The 19,884-nt window shown below is 39.5% G+C and overlaps 1 protein-coding gene across 1 annotated transcript; it reads left to right on the top strand.

The window, feature by feature from the left end:
• The first annotated feature begins 586 nt into the window (after positions 1-586).
• On the top strand, positions 587-19,884 carry LOC128244466 (uncharacterized). The gene is made up of 9 exons (XM_052962468.1): positions 587-608; positions 11,863-11,995; positions 12,937-13,103; positions 15,105-15,317; positions 15,533-15,655; positions 18,244-18,408; positions 18,571-18,846; positions 18,983-19,051; positions 19,656-19,884. Exons 1-9 carry the CDS (start codon positions 587-589, stop codon positions 19,862-19,864), a joined length of 1,377 nt encoding a protein of 458 aa, XP_052818428.1. The 3' UTR covers positions 19,865-19,884.

Below are 19,884 nucleotides of genomic sequence, written 5' to 3'. Positions count from 1 at the left end.
GGTTCGTGTAGCCATGTACGTATAACCGGGTACGTGTAGCCAGGTACGTATAACCAGTTTCGTGTAGCCGAGTACGTCTAACCAGGTACGTATAACCAGGTACGTGTAACCAGGTATGTGTAACCAGGAACATATAACCAGGTATGTGTAGCCAGGTACGTATAACCAGGTACGTGTAGCCAGGTACGTATAACCAGGTACGTGTAACCAGGTACGTGTAACCAGGTACGTATAGCCAGGTTCGTGTAACTAGGTACGTGTAGCCAGGTACGTACAACCAGGTATGTGTAACCAGGTACGTTTAACCACGTACGTTTAGCCAGGTACGTTTAGCCAGGTAAATGTAGCCAGGTACGTGTAGCAAGGTACATGTAACCAGGTACATATAACCAGGTACATGTAGCCGCGTACGTATAACCAGGTACGTGTAACCAGGTATGTATAACCAGGTACGTGTAACCAGGTACGTATAACCAGGTACATGTAGCCGCGTACGTATAACCAGGTACGTGTAGCCAGGAACGTTAAGCCAGATACATGAAGCCAGGTACGTGTAGCCAGGTACGTGTATACAAAATGAACTACAATGGCAGTTATACGTCAGCCAGGTATGTGTCAGTGTTAAATACATTGGCAGTGATACGTTACTCTGGTATGTGTAATTGTGACTTAATTGGCAGTGAAACCTTAGTCAGGTATGTGTAAGTGTGGAGTATATTGGCGGTGATACATTAGCAAGGTATGTGTTAGTGTTGACAACATTGGCATTAATACCTTAGCCAGTTATGTGTAAGAGTGGACTACATTGGCAGTAACACCTTAGCCAGGTATGTGTATGTGTAAAATACATTGGCAGTGATACCTAAGCCAGGTATGTGTAAGTGTGGACAACATTGGCAGTGATACCTTAGCTAGGTATGTGTAAGTTGGACAACATTGGCAGTGATACCTTAGCCAGGTATGTGTAAGTGTGGACAACATTGGCAGTGATACCTTAGCCAGGTATGTGTAAGTGTGGACAACATTGGCAGTGATACCTTAGCTAGGAATGTGCAAGTGTGGAATGCATTGGCAGTGATACCTTAGCCAGGTATGTGCAAGTGTGGAATGCATTGGCAGTGATACCTTAGCCAGGTATGTGCAAGTGTGGAATGCATTGGCAGTGATACCTTAGCCAGGTATGTGTAAGTGTGACTACATTGACAGTGATACCTTAGCCAGGTATGTGTAAGTGTGACTACATTGGCAGTGATACCTTTGCCAATATGTTGAAGTGTGACTACATTGGCAGTGATACCTTAGCCAGGTATGTGTAAGTGTGACTACATTGGCAGTGATACCTTTACCATGTATGTTGAAGTGTGACTACATTGGAAGTGATACCTTAGCCAGGTATGTGTAAATGTTGACTACATTGGCAGTGATTCCTTAGCCAGGTATGTGTAAGTGTAATCTACATTGGAAGTGATACCTTAGCCAGGTATGTGTAAGTGTAATCCACATTGGCAGTGATACCTTAGCCAGATATGTGTAAGTGTAATCTACATTGAAAGTGATACCTTAGCCAGGTATGTGTAAGTGTAATCTACATTGGCAGTGATACCTTAGCCAGGTATGTGTAAGTGTAATCTACATTGGAAGTGATACCTTAGCCAGGTATGTGTAAGTGTTGACTACATTGGCAGTGATTCCTTAGCCAGGTATGTGTTAGTGTGACTACATTGGCAGTGATACCTTAGCCAGGAATGTAGAAGTGGTGACTACATTGTCAGTGAAACCTTAGCCAGGTATGTGTAAGTGTGGAATGCATAAGCAGTGATACCTTAGCCAGGTATGTGTAAGTGTGATCTACATTGGCAGTGATACCTTAGCCAGGTATGTGCAAGTGTGAAATGCATTGGCAGTGATACCTTAGCCAGGTATGTGTAAGTGTGATCTACATTGGCAGTGATACCTTAGCCAGATATGTGCAAGTGTGGAATGCATTGGCAGTGATACCTTAGCAAGGTATGTGTAAGTGTGGAATGCATTGGCAGTGATACCTTAGCCAGGTATGTTGTAAGTGTGGAATGCATGCATTGGCAGTGATACCTTAGCCAGGTATGTACAAGTGTTGAATGCATTGGCAGTGATACCTTAGCCAGGTATGTGTAAGTGTAATCTACATTGGCAGTGATACCTTAGCCAGGTATTTGTAAGTGTGGAATGCATGCATTGGCAGTGATACCTTAGCCAGGTATGTGTAAGTGTGAAATGCATTGGCAGTGATACCTTAGCCAGGTATGTGTAAGTGTGATTTACATTGGCAGTGATACCTTAGCCAGGTATGTGTAAGTGCGGAATGCGTTGGCAGAGATACCTTAGCCAGGTATGTGTAAGTGTGGAATGCATTGGCAGTGATACCATAGCCAGGTATGTGCAAGTGTGGAATGCATTGGCAGTTATACCTTAGCCAGGTATGTGTAAGTGTGTACTGCATTGGCAGTGATACCTTAGCCAGGTATGTGTTAGTGTGGAATGCATTTGCAGTGATACCCTAGCCAGGTATGTGCAAGTGTGGAATGCATTGGCAGTGAGGGATACCTTAGCAAGGTATGTTGTATTGTGGAATGCATTGGCAGTGATACCTTAACCAGGTATGTGTAAGTGTGGAATGCATTGGCAGTGATACCTCAGCCAGGTATGTGTAAGTGTGGAATGCATTGGCAGTGATACCCAAGCCAGGTATGTGCAAGTGCGGAATGCATTGGCAGTGATACATAAGCCAGGTATGTGTAAGTGTTGACAACATTGGCAGTGATACCTTAGCTAGGTATGTGCAAGTGTGGAATGCATTGGCAGTGATACCTTAGCAAGGTATGTGCAAGTGCGGAATGCATTGGCAGTGATACCTTAGCCAGGTATGTGTAAGTGTGATCTACATTGGCAGTGATACCTTTGCCAGGTATGTGTAAGTGTGGAATGATTTGGCAGTGATACCTTAGCCAGGTATGTGTAAGTTTGGAATGCATTGGCGGTGACACCTTAGCCAGGTATGTGTAAGTGTGGAATGCATTGGCAGTGATACCTTAGCCAGGTATGTGTAAGTCAGGAATGCATTGGCAGTGATACCTCAGCCAGGTATGTGTAAGTGTGGAATGCATTGGCAGTGATACCCTAGCCAGGTATGTGCAAGTGCGGAATGAATTGGCAGTGATACCCTAGCCAGGTATGTGCAAGTGCGGAATGAATTGGCAGTGATACCTTAGCCAGGTACGTTTACGTATGAACTTCATTGACAGTGCTACGTCAGCATGATATATGTACATGTGGCCTACATTTGCAGTGGTACATCAGCAATGTACGTGTATATGTGGAGTTCATTGTCAGTGATACATCTGTCAGATATGTGTATGTGTGGACTACATTGGAAGTGATACGTCATCTAGGCATGTGTAGATGTTGACTACATTAGGAGTGATACGTCAGCTTGGTATGCGTACATGTCGACTACATTGGAAGTGATACGTCATCTAGGCATGCGTACATGTCGACTACATTAGGAGTGATACGTCAGCTTGGTATGTGTACATGTCGACTACATTAGGAGTTATACGTCAGCTTGGTATGCGTACATGTCGACTACATTGGAAGTGATACGTCAGCTTGGTATGCGTACATGTCGACTACATTTGGAGTTATACGTCAGCTTGGTATGCGTACATGTCGACTACATTAGGAGTGATACGTCAGCTTGGTATGCGTACATGTCGACTACATTAGGAGTGATACGTCAGCTTGGTATGCGTACATGTCGACTACATTAGGAGTGATACGTCAGCTTGGTATGCGTACATGTCGACTACATTAGGAGTGATACGTCAGCTTGGTATGCGTACATGTCGACTACATTAGGAGTTATACGTCAGCTTGGTATGCGTACATGTCGACTACATTAGGAGTTATACGTCAGCTTGGTATGCGTACATGTCGACTACATTAGGAGTTATACGTCAGCTTGGTATGCGTACATGTCGACTACATTAGGAGTGATACGTCAGCTTGGTATGTGTACATGTCGACTACATTAGGAGTGATACGTCAGCTTGGTATGTGTACATGTCGACTACATTAGGAGTTATACGTCAGCTTGGTATGCGTACATGTCGACTACATTAGGAGTTATACGTCAGCTTGGTATGCGTACATGTCGACTACATTAAAAGTGATACGTCAGCTTGGTATGTGTACATGTCGACTACATTAGGAGTGATACGTCAGCTTGGTATGCGTACATGTCGACTACATTAGGAGTGATACGTCAGCTTGGTATGCGTACATGTCGACTACATTAGGAGTGATACGTCTGCTTGGTATGTGTACATGTCGACTACATTAGGAGTTATACGTCAGCTTGGTATGCGTACATGTCGACTACATTAGGAGTGATACGTCAGCTTGGTATGCGTACATGTCGACTACATTAGGAGTGATACGTCAGCTTGGTATGCGTACATGTCGACTACATTAGGAGTGATACGTCAGCTTGGTATGTGTACATGTCGACTACATTAGGAGTGATACGTCAGCTTGGTATGCGTACATGTCGACTACATTAGGAGTGATACGTCAGCTTGGTATGCGTACATGTCGACTACATTAGGAGTGATACGTCAGCTTGGTATGCGTACATGTCGACTACATTAGGAGTGATACGTCAGCTTGGTATGCGTACATGTCGACTACATTTGGAGTGATACGTCAGCTTGGTATGCTTACATGTCGACTACATTGGGAGTGATACGTCAGCTTGGTATGCGTACATGTCGACTACATTGGGAGTGATACGTCAGCTTGGTATGTGTACATGTCGACTACATTGGAAGTGATACGTCAGCTTGGTATGCGTACATGTCGACTACATTGGGAGTGATACGTCAGTTTGGTATGCGTACATGTCGACTACATTGGAAGTGATACGTCAGCTTGGTATGCGTACATGTCGACTACATTAGGAGTGATACGTCAGCTTGGTATGCGTACATGTCGACTACATTGGAAGTGATACGTCAGCTTGGTATGCGTACATGTCGACTACATTGGAAGTGATACGTCAGCTTGGTATGCGTACATGTCGACTACATTAGGAGTTATACGTCAGCTTGGTATGCGTACATGTCGACTACATTGGAAGTGATACGTCAGCTTGGTATGCGTACATGTCGACTACATTAGGAGTGATACGTCAGCTTGGTATGTGTACATGTCGACTACATTGGAAGTGATACGTCAGCTTGGTATGCGTACATGTCGACTACATTAGGAGTTATACGTCATCTAGGTATGCGTATATGTCGACTACATTAGGAGTGATACGTCAGCTTGGTATGCGTACATGTCGACTACATTAGGAGTGATACGTCAGCTTGGTATGCGTACATGTCGACTACATTGGAAGTGATACGTCAGCTTGGTATGCGTACATGTCGACTACATTGGAAGTGATACGTCAGCTTGGTATGCGTACATGTCGACTACATTAGGAGTGATACGTCAGCTTGGTATGCGTACATGTCGACTACATTGGAAGTGATACGTCAGCTTGGTATGCGTACATGTCGACTACATTGGAAGTGATACGTCAGCTTGGTATGCGTACATGTCGACTACATTAGGAGTGATACGTCAGACCTCTACGTGGACATGTTTATTGCATTGGTCGTAATACGTCAGCCTGGTACCTGTACAATGTACATTTCAATATTATCGAGTCGAACATGTGTTGACACGTTGAAGGTTACGCATTTTAGTTTCATTAATTTTCTACATATTTGAGCTTAAGCCAGTATTATGAATAAACACAAAGTTGAGAATATAAAAAAAAATCAATGTGTTGCCATTTGTGAAATGTATACAGATTAAAGATATTTGAAGTTACAACTAAAGTCCTTTATTGGAACGGGTCGATAACACATGTATGCACGTGAACTTCTAGGCAATGTTTTGTGTACAAAAGCACAAGGAGAGTGATTTTTACGAGAATCAGTAAACCTACACGTACAAGTTATCATTGACGTCCGGCTCCTCGTACACATGCAGTGTAGTAGCATGAAGTAGGGTGGCGTTACCTCCCGAGCCAAACTTGAGTGTGCGTCTTTTATTGTTTGTGTGTTATTAATGGATTTCATTTTTGATAACATCAGCTAGTGTATAGACCAGGAAAGTGGCACGTGCTTTTACTTTTTAACAACTGATGGACATTGTTTGTTCGCTATTAACTGCTTCTGTATCTGAGCTGTTGAGAACATTTTGCACGATCATCATCAAATTAGCCACTTAAAAACCCATTATTGCACGGACAATAACTTCCATTTAAAATAAATCATTTCCCGGACAAATTCAACAATCTGTAGAAAACTGTCAGCAATTAAAAAAGTGCCTAGTATTAACTATAAAGGCTTAAATCAAATATCTTATTATTATTGAGGACACATTACAACGTAAAATGTATCAAAGTCGTTTGCATTAATACAATACTTGCTTATTGAATCTCACTCTAGTCCGTGACTTGGGTAGAGACCAGTGCTTGTGTGGTCATTGTTGACAAGTCAAGAGTTACTATTGGGTTTCAACCCCTGCCCTCTCGAGCAAGGACGGACGCTTACACCACTAAACTCTTTTCACGTTCAATCTTACAAGAGAAACATTAATGCTTAAAATTGGTGTACATCTTTTTTTCCCTATATTTTTTATAGGATATACTGGAATATTCCAAGCTGAGAGCTGAGCAATGAACATTAATACATTTTAAAATGCCAAAATAATCCAGTTTTGAGACACGATATTAATATTTCAAAGACAACACCATTTTTGCGATGTTTGGATGACTGTATCACATATAGCGTGAAAGAATGTCCATACTTTCACATTTATTATATGTAATTGATTTCAGTTCAAAGCAACTTCATGTATCCGAACAACATATATACATACATATATTTTCCTATTTTCTATGCGACATTTTTCTCAAAGAGGTAATAATAGTTCATGGAGCTTATCGTAATTCTCCAGCTTTCATTTTGACACAGGGACCAAGAGTTCATGGAGGGGCGCGAATTAAAGGCACACGTTGCGCCCTTCCTTAGAAAACCCCCACAAAAAGGCTCTAATCATGCCAATGGTGGTGGAGTCCTGACCTTAGGCTATCTCTAGTATAAAATGGTACATTTTTGTGTAATTTATGCATAATTTCTCTACCATATTACCAAATAAGTTGACCAGTTATGCGCTTCCAATTCCCCTGATTCGCTAGTGAACATTCCTAAGTTGGTCTTGTTATCACTACAACAACGAGGGCGAGATGTTCATGGTAAAGACTTTAATCCGTTAGCTATATATTTAACTGCTTTAAGCTAACATAACCCATAAACAAAACCCATCAAATTGAAATGAAGGACATAAAATGCGAGAAAACTAGACACAAACTTCATTCTTCGTGTAAGAATAATGAATACTGCACGTAAATTCACGTAATTTCAACTTGATAGAACTAAAAGAGATATAAAGATATATAAAGTAATAAAATATATGGTTTGCAGATTCGTTAAATCATGACATATAACATTAACATGGCACCAAAGAGAATGCATTTATTTTGTATTGCAAATGCATACAATTTGTCAAGTAGGTGCTCAACAAAGTATTATTTTTATACATATACATGGTGTAATGGTTTTCATATTCTTAATTATTTGCAGAAAATTGCCCAAAATACATAAACATATTGAGTCTCATTGTCTTAACAAGTGGCATGACATTCTTAAAACTTAATCAAACAATAGACAATGGCACACATACACTTCCACTGTATCTGGAAATGAGTTCAACTTGTTTCATAACAGTGTGCTATAAACTACATGTTAATGCACGCGGAAGAATATTCAAAAAAGGAAAGAAAACAAACATTCATGTGGTGGTGAACAGTTAAAGCTGCACTCTCAAAGATTGACCGATTTGACATTGTTTGTCTTCAAATGAGCCAATACTTGGGCAAATGTCTGTGAAACCAGTGATAAATGACTCCTGACAAAAGATCAGATGGAAGGTTTTCAAATTCACGATCAAATATTTATGTGTTCTGCAGAAAACCTAATTTTCTTAAACCGTAAGTAATGCGTTTAGCCATAAAACAATAATTTTCAAACGTAAATTTAAAGACTGGAACCTTATCTTTTTCAGCAATCTTATAGCATTGCTTTTAGACATTTACGTAAAAAATGGCTAATGTCAAGAATTGTTTTTTGTCAAAACGGTAAATCTGCGAGAGTGCAGCTTTAACATTAAATAAGTCGTTCTCGACATTCGAAGTAGTTCACCACTGATTTCATGTGAAGGTACAATAGAGGCGTCATTAAAACATCACAAAAAGTCTGGCCTGTCTTTTATTTTCCTTTACATTCTGCACTGATATTTTTTCCTGTTTTTTTTTTAAACCTTGAGTTTACCGTGAGGAAAAGAAACAATGTTTGACATTAATAAGTCAGAACATATAACGCCCAGGAAACACTGACAGACGCGAAGGTGAGTGCGATTATTCTTCATAACGACCTCTATCGGCACAGGGATACACGTCAAATAGAAATTCTATTCTAGATTCTATATTTGTCCGCTTGAAAATGCAGCATGCGAGCTTTTCGACAATATGGCGACGCGTGTAGGACCATATTTTCCCCCCAGATCACAATGTTCACAGGATGGAAGAAGATGTGATCTCTTTTTTCACACAGAGCACAGTCCCAAATTTTTACATTTGATGTGCACTTTTTTACAATTTGTATGTTTAATTTTACTAAAACGGTTACATCTGAGTTGCATGTTTCACATGTTGCTTGGTTATGAACGCCGGAATGTCATTACCGTTCATCGTGTTCTTTAAGGTTCATCTAAAATTTATAAATGATTTTCATGTTCATGTCTATAGTCTCATGAGGGACGGATGTTGTTCTCAAGTGGGCGACCTTTTGTCATAATTTAGCTGCCTGGTGGTCTAGCGGCTGCCTTGCGGCATTACATCTGAGTATTTTCGTCATAAAGTTTAGACATTTGATTTTTAATCAAATAAGAAAACATTTTAGAAAATCATGTTTACAAACAAATAAAGAAAAATGAAAGAATAAAGAGTGTTTTTCTGAAAAACTAAATATCTTAAAACAGAAATATATCAGCTCATTTATACTGCCAGATTGGCCAATTGAATAATGGTTTGTTAATGGCAAGGGACGTCTTATTTTTACCTTTTTAATTTTACTTACCAGGCTAAACGGTGATCGCGTCTTAACAAGTTGATCAGTATGGTATGTGTTGCTATGGAAACAAGACAATCTTATTAATTGAAATCAGAATAAGTTTCCTGATAATGACGTTCAGCCATAGGCGCTACTTTACTAATTGAACTAAAGTTTGTATAATATGATAAAGTCTGTAGAAATGACTAGGAACTGCTCAGCAATATTGTTTGTCAATGTTTCATACAGACTAATCGGGAATGTCATACGTATAGGTTCATTTAATTAATAAAAAAAATACAATAGATAATTAAATGCTCACAATTATGTTTTGAATATTAGATATGATTGTTGTTTTTTTTCCAAATGATGGTAATGATATGATATGGCTAAAACAATATAATCAATAGCAACTGAAACTATATTTTTTTAAGTATTAGATTGCAAATTTTGCGTATATCAAAAATAAATCACTATAATTGCATTTTGGCCATTTGATGATTTTATCCATAGTTATTGCCAATACTATACTTGGTATTCAGGTATCACAATTTAACATTGCGGTCAATGAATTGGGAACAAGCTTAATGATGCACGGAACACCTTAAGCCTTGCTTATTAACGTGTGTGTGTGTTTACCTCAAAACATACCTAATGATAAACGAGAGCAGTCTTTACAGTTTTATTACTGTTAAACCGTACGCAAACGATAATAAAATGAGTAAGTCCGAATTCTTTCACATGTAATACATTTTGTCATGGAATTCGTCTTCGCCATTACAGTTCTCATATAGATTTTATCAATTACTGTATAATGATGTCTTCTTTTTCATTTAACATGGACTTTTTGTTTTTAGCAATTTCATTTCTTCTTATGATGGATATAGTTGTTACAAAGAGATGTGAGTTACATGTATGCATAAATATTCTTTAATGATTAACAGGGGAAAATCAATCTCTAAATTTAATCACTAGAGCTAAAAAATAGCTTAACGTCTATAAACTGTCGTTTATTAACACAATCTTCAAACCAAATACACTATTTGTGTTTACTTTGTCAATTTGGTAACGTAATATGGTTCAGAAGTTTGGGGACATGTGTATGATTCTATCATTTCAAATATTGAAAGATGTTAACCATTTGAAGCGAAAACAAGAAATTAATTGTTAATATGAACATAACTTGAACAGGTTTGTGAAAACATTTAGTCGTTTTCGCTGTTGTGTTTATATATTATACTGATAAATGTTGTAGAGCGTAAAATACGGATTATCAAACACTGATAAGAATATTGAATTCTGATGATAACTCTCTTTCCAAGCATACGTATACAATGTTAAATAACGATATAGATAACAATAATAACTATAACGGATTAAATTGGGCTTCCCATGTAAAAACTATATTATGTGAAATTGGAATTGGAATGGTACACTCAAGATATACAAATAATCCCCCTCCAGTTAATAAAGCAAAGAATTAGTGATATATTTAAACAAGTGTGGAATACAGATATTAACGAATCAAACAGATTAGAAACATACTGTTGGTATAAAAACGAACTTAAGCAAGAAAATTACCTATATGCAATACAAACAAACAAATTAAGAATAGCACTTACAAAATTTAGAGTTTCCTCACACGATTTTTTTATTGAAACGGGTAGACATCACAAAATACCGAGGGCAGATAGAATTTGTATTTATTGCAACATGAATGTCATTGAAAACGAATATCATTTTCTTCTATTCTGTCCATTTTATTATAATTTAAGGAAAGAATACTTTAAACCTTATTTTTGCCACTGGCCTATAAAACAAAAGTTTATAATTTTGATGACATCACATTCAAAAAAACGAAATATCAGTAAATTTATGTACTTAGCATTTATATTACGATCACGAAATTAACATAATGTGATAACTAAAACCATTGTTACAAATATGTTAGAAATTATGCAACATCTCTCTATATTGACCATGTCTTTGCTTTTTACGACAAAGTGATGAATGTTGTAAACGTTTAATGCTGAATAAATGTTCTGTTCTGTTCTGTTCTGTTTAGATGTAACAACAATTCATGCATATACCTAAGTGACTACTTTTCCCCTGTTATTTTTATTGCTATTCTATATTTCTAAAAGTAGTAAAATATTGGGGATATAACTTTATAGCGGTTCACATGACATATGGCGGTTGATATATATCAACGTCTATTGTGTTTGATTTTCAACTCATTTAAGTCCATCTTCTCTTGGAAAATCATGTAATTGCAGAGGTCTCAACGAAAACGCTAAGTGTATGATGAACTTCTCATCGCTTGTACTCCATCAAAAGTGTTCATATGTTTGTATTTCTTAACAGCAAAGCTACAACATTGGAGTTGATTTTCGTAAATGTGTGGCTGATTGCGTTGATTGTCAAATTGCGGCCTAGTTTTGAGAACGATGTGGTCTAATGATATGAACGTTCTAGTGGCCTCTCAAAAACGGAACAAGCTGTTTCTTCTAGCCAAAATAAATTTATATTTGCTTACAGCTTTCCTTACAATCGAAACAATCTTGGAACGTTTAATATGCACTATTTCCTTCCCCCATAGTCTACGCGACTGAGTCGTGCGGCCACATTTATGGTCCGGACACGCTAACGGTGCTCGAGTTCGATGAGGAAGTCGACTATAAAAAGAACAAACCATCAGACGAACAAGACCTCTTGCCGCCCTATGAAATCAGGTAACAAACTATATTGTGGTAGAAGAATATACCTTCACATTTTTCTTATTTTCAATAAGCGCATCGACCACTAGAAATACAAAAGTATTACAGAACACAATCTCCTGCCACTCTATGCAGTGGGCCGAACAAAAAAATAATGGCAAAATGTTCTGCCAACTATAACTAGCTGAAGAAGTCGACATTTCCGTCGTATTTATTTTTTGGAAGTGAAGTCCCGTTTTGTTTACGACAAAAGTATTGAAAACAAATCTTGTTTAACGGTACCAAATTAATTATTATTAAAGATACATTGTTATAATACAACTATTTATTCCGATACGGATTCTTTAATAAAATATGCAACTGAATGTGATGATAATAATGCTATATTTCTGTATGCAGATTTGCGGCGAAATGTGTACATCTAGAGAGTAATCCTCATGTTCATTTTTAAAAATGCGAAACGATGTTTACGCTCGTCAAGACTCGTAGAAGTTTCAGATCAATGTTAACGTCAAATAGTAAAATATAAAAAATAAGCTTTATGTTAATATCTTTCGCTTTCAATAAGAGTCTTGAGTATTTTGTTCTTTATTAGCGCTTTATTGAAATGTCACAATGAATTATTATAAATCATGGAGCACAAGAAATAAGAAGTGGCGTGATGTTGCGTGTGATTTATCTGACATTGGGGAGCCACCACTGTCAAATTCAAATTCCTACTTCATCTGCAAGAACAACATTTATACATTATTAATGCAGATCTTTGTTATGCATACACAATGTATGGACTTCTTGGCGACTTGAAACGTTCCTATGATGTATTTCCAATATATTATAACAAAGAAAACCTTTGCCAGAATTTAGTTTTCTTTAAATGCATGTAAACAAAGTCGTTAAATTGTGTTTGTTAAATGTTAGTGCATGTTTATCAGAAGCAACCAACCATTTTTAACCAGAAACACAGAATGGGAGTGTATCATCGTTGTGCGGGGGATGCCCGCCACCGTCTCGAAACGCTACATCGGGCTGCAGTGGCGAGACTTCCACATCTGGGACCGCGATATCGGAACCGCCGGAAACAGTGTTGCGGAGTGCGGCAAGGCATACGTCACTATCTACCAGGGTACGTGTTGTATTTCATATCAACTAGGGTATTGCGTAAAACGTCAGAAACCAGTCTTAACTCACTATCTACAAGTGCACATATAACACGTCTGGCACCTTCCTGTACGTCACTATTTACCAGGGTACGTTTAAAATGTCAGGCAGCTGTTTGACGTCACAATTTTCCAGGGAACGTGTAAGACCTGCTTTTTCGTCACTATTTACTAAGTTTAATACAAAACGACAGAAGTCTGCTTTAACCTCTCTGTTTACGAAGCACGCAACGACCGAAGCCTGATTTACGTCAATACCAGGGTAAGTTCAAAGTGTCATATAAGCATGAATTTACGTCGAACTCTCCCAGGGTAAGTACATAGTGGTAGACGCGTGCCTTTACGTCATATAAGCCAGTGCAGGTAAACGTCAGAAATCTGAGTTTTTGTTACTTTATGTCACCATCAAGCACGGACGTGTAAAGCGTCACAAACCTGTCTTTACGTCACTTTCTAGCAGGCTACATGTTAAAAGTTTAAAGCAGACTTATAGTGGTACTTTCTTCAAGGCTGATTTTAAAACGTCAGAAGTCTGCTTTGTACGTCACACTTTACCAGGGTTATTACACAATATAAAGAGCGTTGGAAGCCGGAGTTTACGTCAATATCTAGAAGGGTAAGTATAAACGTCATGAGCCTGCATATACATCACTATTTACCAGGGTAGGTGTAAAATGTCATACACCTGTGATAATTTTACTATCTACCACGTTGGTACAATTTATTTCAAGCCTACAAAACATTTGAAACCGTCACCTTCTACCAGGGTAAACACAAAACATCAGAAGCCTGCAGTACGTCACCATCTACCAAGGGACGTGTAATACGACAGAAGCCTTTTTTAACGTCAATGTACACCGTGGTAAATTCCATAGGTCAAAAGCCTGCTTTCACTTCACCAGGCTTACGTGTGAAATGTCATCAGCATGATTTTACGTCACGATATATCATGATAAATACGAGGCGTTTAAAGCCTATGATGACCTTAGCGCACAGTCTAGGCTGATGCTAAAAACGCATTATCAGTGTGTGTATACCACGTGATAAATTACGTCATAAATGCTACGTCGGAATGCAACATTTTGCTTCAAATGAAGACTTAAATCAAAGATAACCTTTCTTTTACAACACAATTTTAAATAAAACAAAGGACAGTCTATGCCGCTTAAAGAGCCCCACATTTATTTTATTACCGAAATTTGATAAGGTCATTAATTTCGTCAAACACTTCGACAAACCTGTTTTAAGAAAAAAGGTTTTGACAGTGCTCCTTCAGACGGCCGTATTGTGAAAAGGTTTGTTGAAGTGTTTTTGGAAACTAAACCCTCAATCAAACTCTGGTGAAAGACTAAAGGCAGGGCTCCTTAAGCGGTGTAGACTGCGCTATGTTTCATCTAAAATAGTGAAGAAATAGTAAAGTTTTCTTTGTTTAAGGTATTTTTCAACTCCAAATATTGCCTTCCGACGTAGCATTTATGACGCAATTTATCACGTGGTATATACACACTGATTATCATGTTGAACTTATTTGACTTAACTGATAAAAATAAACAAAAAGCATATTATATTTGATATTTGCACAGATAAGAAGCATTAGCCTTTAATACTATTTTTCCTTAATTGCTTTTTTGTGCCAAAATATCGCAAATATGTTGTATCTGTACATAAATCATATACGTTACTTTTGGTCATTACTGTCAAACAAGTAAAACATGATATTGCATTATATTTGGAAAAACACACACAAATACTGCATCAACCCATATTGTGCGCAAAATGTATGTCCTATATAGATATTTATATAAATATGATAATACTTACAAATAGCATAGACGTCAAATCGAGATAACTGTGTTGTATCACCGAAGCGAGCAACCTGTTCAGGTTTAGTCCCTTGTTTTCAAAATAATTTAAAACGAAAGAATATACTAAAATTGTAAACTATATATATTTATAACGTTTCCAAGGCGTGGACATCGAGACCTCCAAGCGGAACTGGACGATGTGCGGAAAAGACACACAAGACCAATTCTTCGAGTGGCAGGGGGACGCAATCACCATCCGGGTCTATGCGGACTTCCGGCGCGACCCCGACTTCACATACCCGACCACCCCGACCCGCCCCTCGACCACGCCCACCACACCCGACCCTGACTGCATACACCCCAGCAATGTAACAGGTATGTCTATAAAATGGCATTTGTTTTATTTATATGGCTTGATATGGCTTTTTTTGTGAGTGTTTCTGGTTTTATGATTGAAAGATACGAACACGTCGAGTGTTTGTTTATTCAAGAGAAGGCAGTTACAGCACAAATATTGTATGTAATAAATAACTGTAATTGACAATTGCAATTCATTTTTAAGATGCGCTCAAACAACTTTCTTTTCTTAGAGAACATGACAACATCTCTTCCGGTGTGTAAGACCCCCAAGCCGCCCCCGTCCACGACGCCCCTCGACGTCTACCCCTACCCTGAAGTCCATTTCCGGGCGGACATTTCATCATTCGACTATGGTAGGTGGTAGGTCAACGCAAGTCTACCAAACTGTATCAAATCGGAATAAAGGAAACTATAGTACTGGCGGTCGTAATCGTCGTACAATCGCCTTCCGGTGCGCATGCGCATATTATTATTCCCCTCCATATGACAAACGGTCGGATTCAGATTCTGAAGGTAACAATTAAAACTGATTCATAAATCCGAATAAAATTGTATTAGGTATGATTATGTTATAAACGGAATTAACTATGAGCATGCACAGGCGATAGTGCGATGGTGATAACGCGAAGGTACGATGATGGTACCACGAAAGTACGATGATGATACCACGATTGTACGATAATGATAACGCGACGGTACGATGATGATACCACGATAGTACGATAATGATAACGCGTAGGTACGATGATGATACCACGATTGTACGATAATGATAACGCGACGGTACGATGATGATACCACGATTGTACGATAATGATAACGCGATTGTACGATGATGATATCACGACCGTACGAGAATGATAACGCGACGATACGATGATGATATCACGACCGTACGAGAATGATAACGCGATAGAACGATGACGAAAACGCAACAGTACGATAACGATAGCGCTTAATAACGCAACAATACGAAACTATGGTAACGAAACGTGATATCACTATGTAACGATGGTGAATATGCGACATTACGATGATGAAAACTCGATAGTAAGAAAGGTATCAATTTCTTTATAATAATCAGTCGGTAACATTATTACAACAAGCAGTTTAACAAGAACAGTTTCTGTTTTACAGGAACAGTTTCCTTCAGAAAACTGAGAAAAATAAATTCTTGCATGGTTATATATAGAGTACGGTAAAATGTTTTAAAAATCACTTTTAACCCACAAACATGAGAAGTTGAGAACCAATCCTTTAGCAGTTAAATTACAAAGAAAATTTGTTATACGATACTGTAGTGACTAATTGACTTGATAAGAATATGAACACATAACTTAGCATAGTTTAAATACACCTTAACATTTCAACATAAACTAGCATTAACCAGAAATAAAGAAGTAAATTAGTCGGTAGCGGTTACGTCCCTTGTTTCTATAATCGATTGTTCAAATTTCACTATCGATTGTCACCGACGTAGGCCTTTCCGATCAATTGTCGATTATAATCGATCATCGGCACAACACTACTTCAACGTATCAGGAGTCACCTTTGACCCAGCGTCTGTAACGAGTCAATCCTAGTTGGTTTCTGGGCGAGGGCCAGTTACATACATGCAGTAGACTGTAGCGAAAAAACTACGTGTTACCGCTTTATGTAGTTTTCAACGTGTAACGTTTTTCATACGAAGCAGCGTATAACGAGTGTCCTATGTTTCAGCGTGTGGCGAGTGTCATGTGTTTCAGCGTGTGACGAGTGTCCTATGTTTCAGCCTATGACGAGTGTCCTATGTTTCAGCCTATGACGAGTGTCCTATGTTTCAGCGTGTGGCGAGTGTCATGTGTTTCAGCGTGTATCGAATGTCCTATGTTACAGCGTGTAACGAGTGTCCTATGTTTCAGCGTGTAACGAGTGTCCTGTGTTTCAGCGTGTAACGAGTGTCCTATGTTTCAGCGTGTAACGAGTGTCCTATGTTTCAGCGTGTAACGAGTGTCATGTGTTTCAGCGTGTAACGAGTGTCCTATGTTTCAGCGTGTAACGAGTGTCATATGTTTCAGCGTGTGACGAGTGTTTTATGTTTCAGCGTGTAACGAGTGTCCTATGTTTCAGCGTGTGACGAGTGTCCTATGTTTGAGCGTGTATCGAGTGTCCTATATTTCAGCGTGTCACGAGTGTCCTATGATTCAGCGTGTAAAGACTGTTCTTTGTTTCAGCGTGTAACGAGTGTCCTATGTTTCATCGTGTAACGAGTGTCCTGTGTTTCAGTGTGTAACGAGTGTCCTATGTTTCAGCATGTGACGAGTGTCCTGTGTTTCAGCGTGTGACGAGTGTCCTGTGTTTCAGCGTGTGACGAGTGTCCTGTGTTTCAGCCTATGACGAGTGTCATGTGTTTCAGCGTGTATCGAATGTCCTATGTTTCAGCGTGTAACGAGTGTCCTATGTTTCAGCGTGTAACGAGTGTCCTATGTTTCAGCGTGTAACGAGAGTCCTATGTTTCAGCGTGTGACGAGTGTCCTATGTTTCAGCGTGTGACGAGTGTCCTATGTTTCAGCGTGTGACGAGTGTCCTATGTTTGAGCATGTACCGAGTGTCCTATGTTTCAGCGTGTAACGAGTGTCCTATGATTCAGCGTGTAAAGACTGTCCTTTGTTTCAGCGTGTAACGAGTGTCCTATGTTTCAGCGTGTAACGAGTGTCATGTGTTTCAGCGTGTAACGAGTGTCCTATGTTTCAGCATGTGACGAGTGTCCTGTGTTTCAGCGTGTATCGAGTGTCCTGTGTTTCAGCGTGTATCGAGTGTCCTGTGTTTCAGAATGTAACGAGTGTCCTGTGTTTCAGCGTGTATCGAGTGTCCTGTGTTTCAGCGTGTATCGAGTGTCCCATGTCTCAGCGTGTAACGAATTTTCTATGTTTCAGCGTGTAACGAGTTTTCTATGTTTCAGCGTGTAACGAGTCAATCCCCGGGGAGGTGTTCAAGTGTAACGACAGTCAACGATGTCTGGACGAGGGCATGTTGTGTGACTTCTACTTCTCTCAGAACTGCAAGACATCATCCTATCCTGGAGACAAGTCCGACCAGTCAAGGGACGCACCCTCATACTGCTTCAGTTAGTACATGAATGCCTCTCTTATGTTTCTGTGATATTTTGTGTACAAAGTAGGAAGTTAAACGGTAACAATCTACTCGTATGACTTTGATTTACAATATATGTATTATATACTTTATTTTGTCATTTTATCTTCATCTATTGTATCTTGTTTTTCTTAAGGAAAGGATACAACGACACCCATCCCGACCACGACCACAGAGGCTCCTCCAAAGCCCATAAACTGGCGACCGATAGCGGGCGCGTTAGGTGGTGCCCTGGCCGTCCTGGCGCTCTGCTGGTGCTGCTGGCGACCGGGTTACCTTCCCTGGCGGCTTGCGCGTCTCCGGAATGTGCCCTTTTTCAACACGCAGCATTGCGTGAGCTGTAGGGGACGGACAGTCTGCTGTCCCTGTCTTAAATCTTGCGCAGGGGGTGGGGCGGCTGAAGAACCCCTGGGTCAGTTAATATTTTGTTCGTCTCATTTAAAAGCAATGTTTTGGAAGTGTCTCGGTGAAATACTTTTATAAGAATTCAAAAATACAAAAACAAACAGTTTTACAGAGATAATATATTTTATATTAATATTTTTCAGTGTACACTGCCGGAGGACAGTACGGTCGAGGAGTGAGAGGTTCGGTGCCTCGCGGCCTAATCGGTCAAGGTCAGTATACATTTCTATGTAATAAAATTTATTCGTCATTATTATGACGCGAACTATTTTGAAAAAAAAAATATACGTGATTAGAGAATAGCGCTCAAACACTTTACGCCAGTTTCACATCGTTCAATTTTGCGATGAAAGCTTCCGTCAAACCGTTAGAAATTAAAGAAAACCATTTCACAATGTGTATTTTTGTTAAGATTATCTACTAATATTTACACTTTATTATGCACCAGTCAATTGTTATCACGCCCCCCCCCCCCCCCTCCAGGTCCGGGGTTATACCGGGGTTAGCGGGGAAAATGTCCGTGTTTTTTCCGTCCAGATTGCCCCAAAGTTCCGAGTAAATACGGCGGTTTTGTTTTTTCGCGCCGAAAATAGCTGCGTATGTACATTTTGATAGGCCTTACCTAGGATGTCGGGGGCATTTGGCGAGGATTTCCCCAGCAGTTTTTCCCCGCAAGCCAGGGATTTTGTCTGAGATTGAATGGACCGAAAGTCAAAGTCCCCGCTATTCCCCGGACCGGGGGGGGGGGGGGGGGGGGGGGCTGGTTGCAATTGACTAATTGACTGGTGCATTACACTCTTCAATATCCATTCCTAGCGGCGAGTATGAAGGCCGTGGTTGTTCCGTATGGACGCCTGGAGAACTCCTCCGCGAGTAAGGGCGGCCAGTACACCATAAACGGCCCAACTGGATACAGTCCCGCCATTTCCCCATCAGACTTCTATGGGAAGGACCCGAACAACTTCGCCACGGATTGGCTGAAGTTCATATCCGGCGACGGCGCGCATTTGCGAGAACAACGTTAATTGAGACTGGAAATCATGTA

This window comes from Mya arenaria, chromosome 8 (genome assembly GCF_026914265.1).
Source record: "Mya arenaria isolate MELC-2E11 chromosome 8, ASM2691426v1".
Lineage (NCBI taxonomy): Eukaryota > Metazoa > Mollusca > Bivalvia > Myida > Myidae > Mya > Mya arenaria.
The sequence above is the reverse complement of the archived record's forward strand: the minus strand, read 5'-3'. Positions and strand labels throughout refer to the sequence as shown.

What these genes read in the sequence shown, in the direction of transcription:
- LOC128244466 (XM_052962468.1), top strand. Translation starts at nt 587, where the DNA reads ATGGCAGTTATACGTCAGCCAG. An exon ending in ATACGTCACTATCTACCAGG is followed by an intron (nt 13,104 to 15,104) that starts GTACGTGTTGTA and finishes AACGTTTCCAAG; the next exon opens with GCGTGGACATCGAGACCTCC. An exon ending in ACACCCCAGCAATGTAACAG is followed by an intron (nt 15,318 to 15,532) that starts GTATGTCTATAA and finishes TTCTTTTCTTAG; the next exon opens with AGAACATGACAACATCTCTT.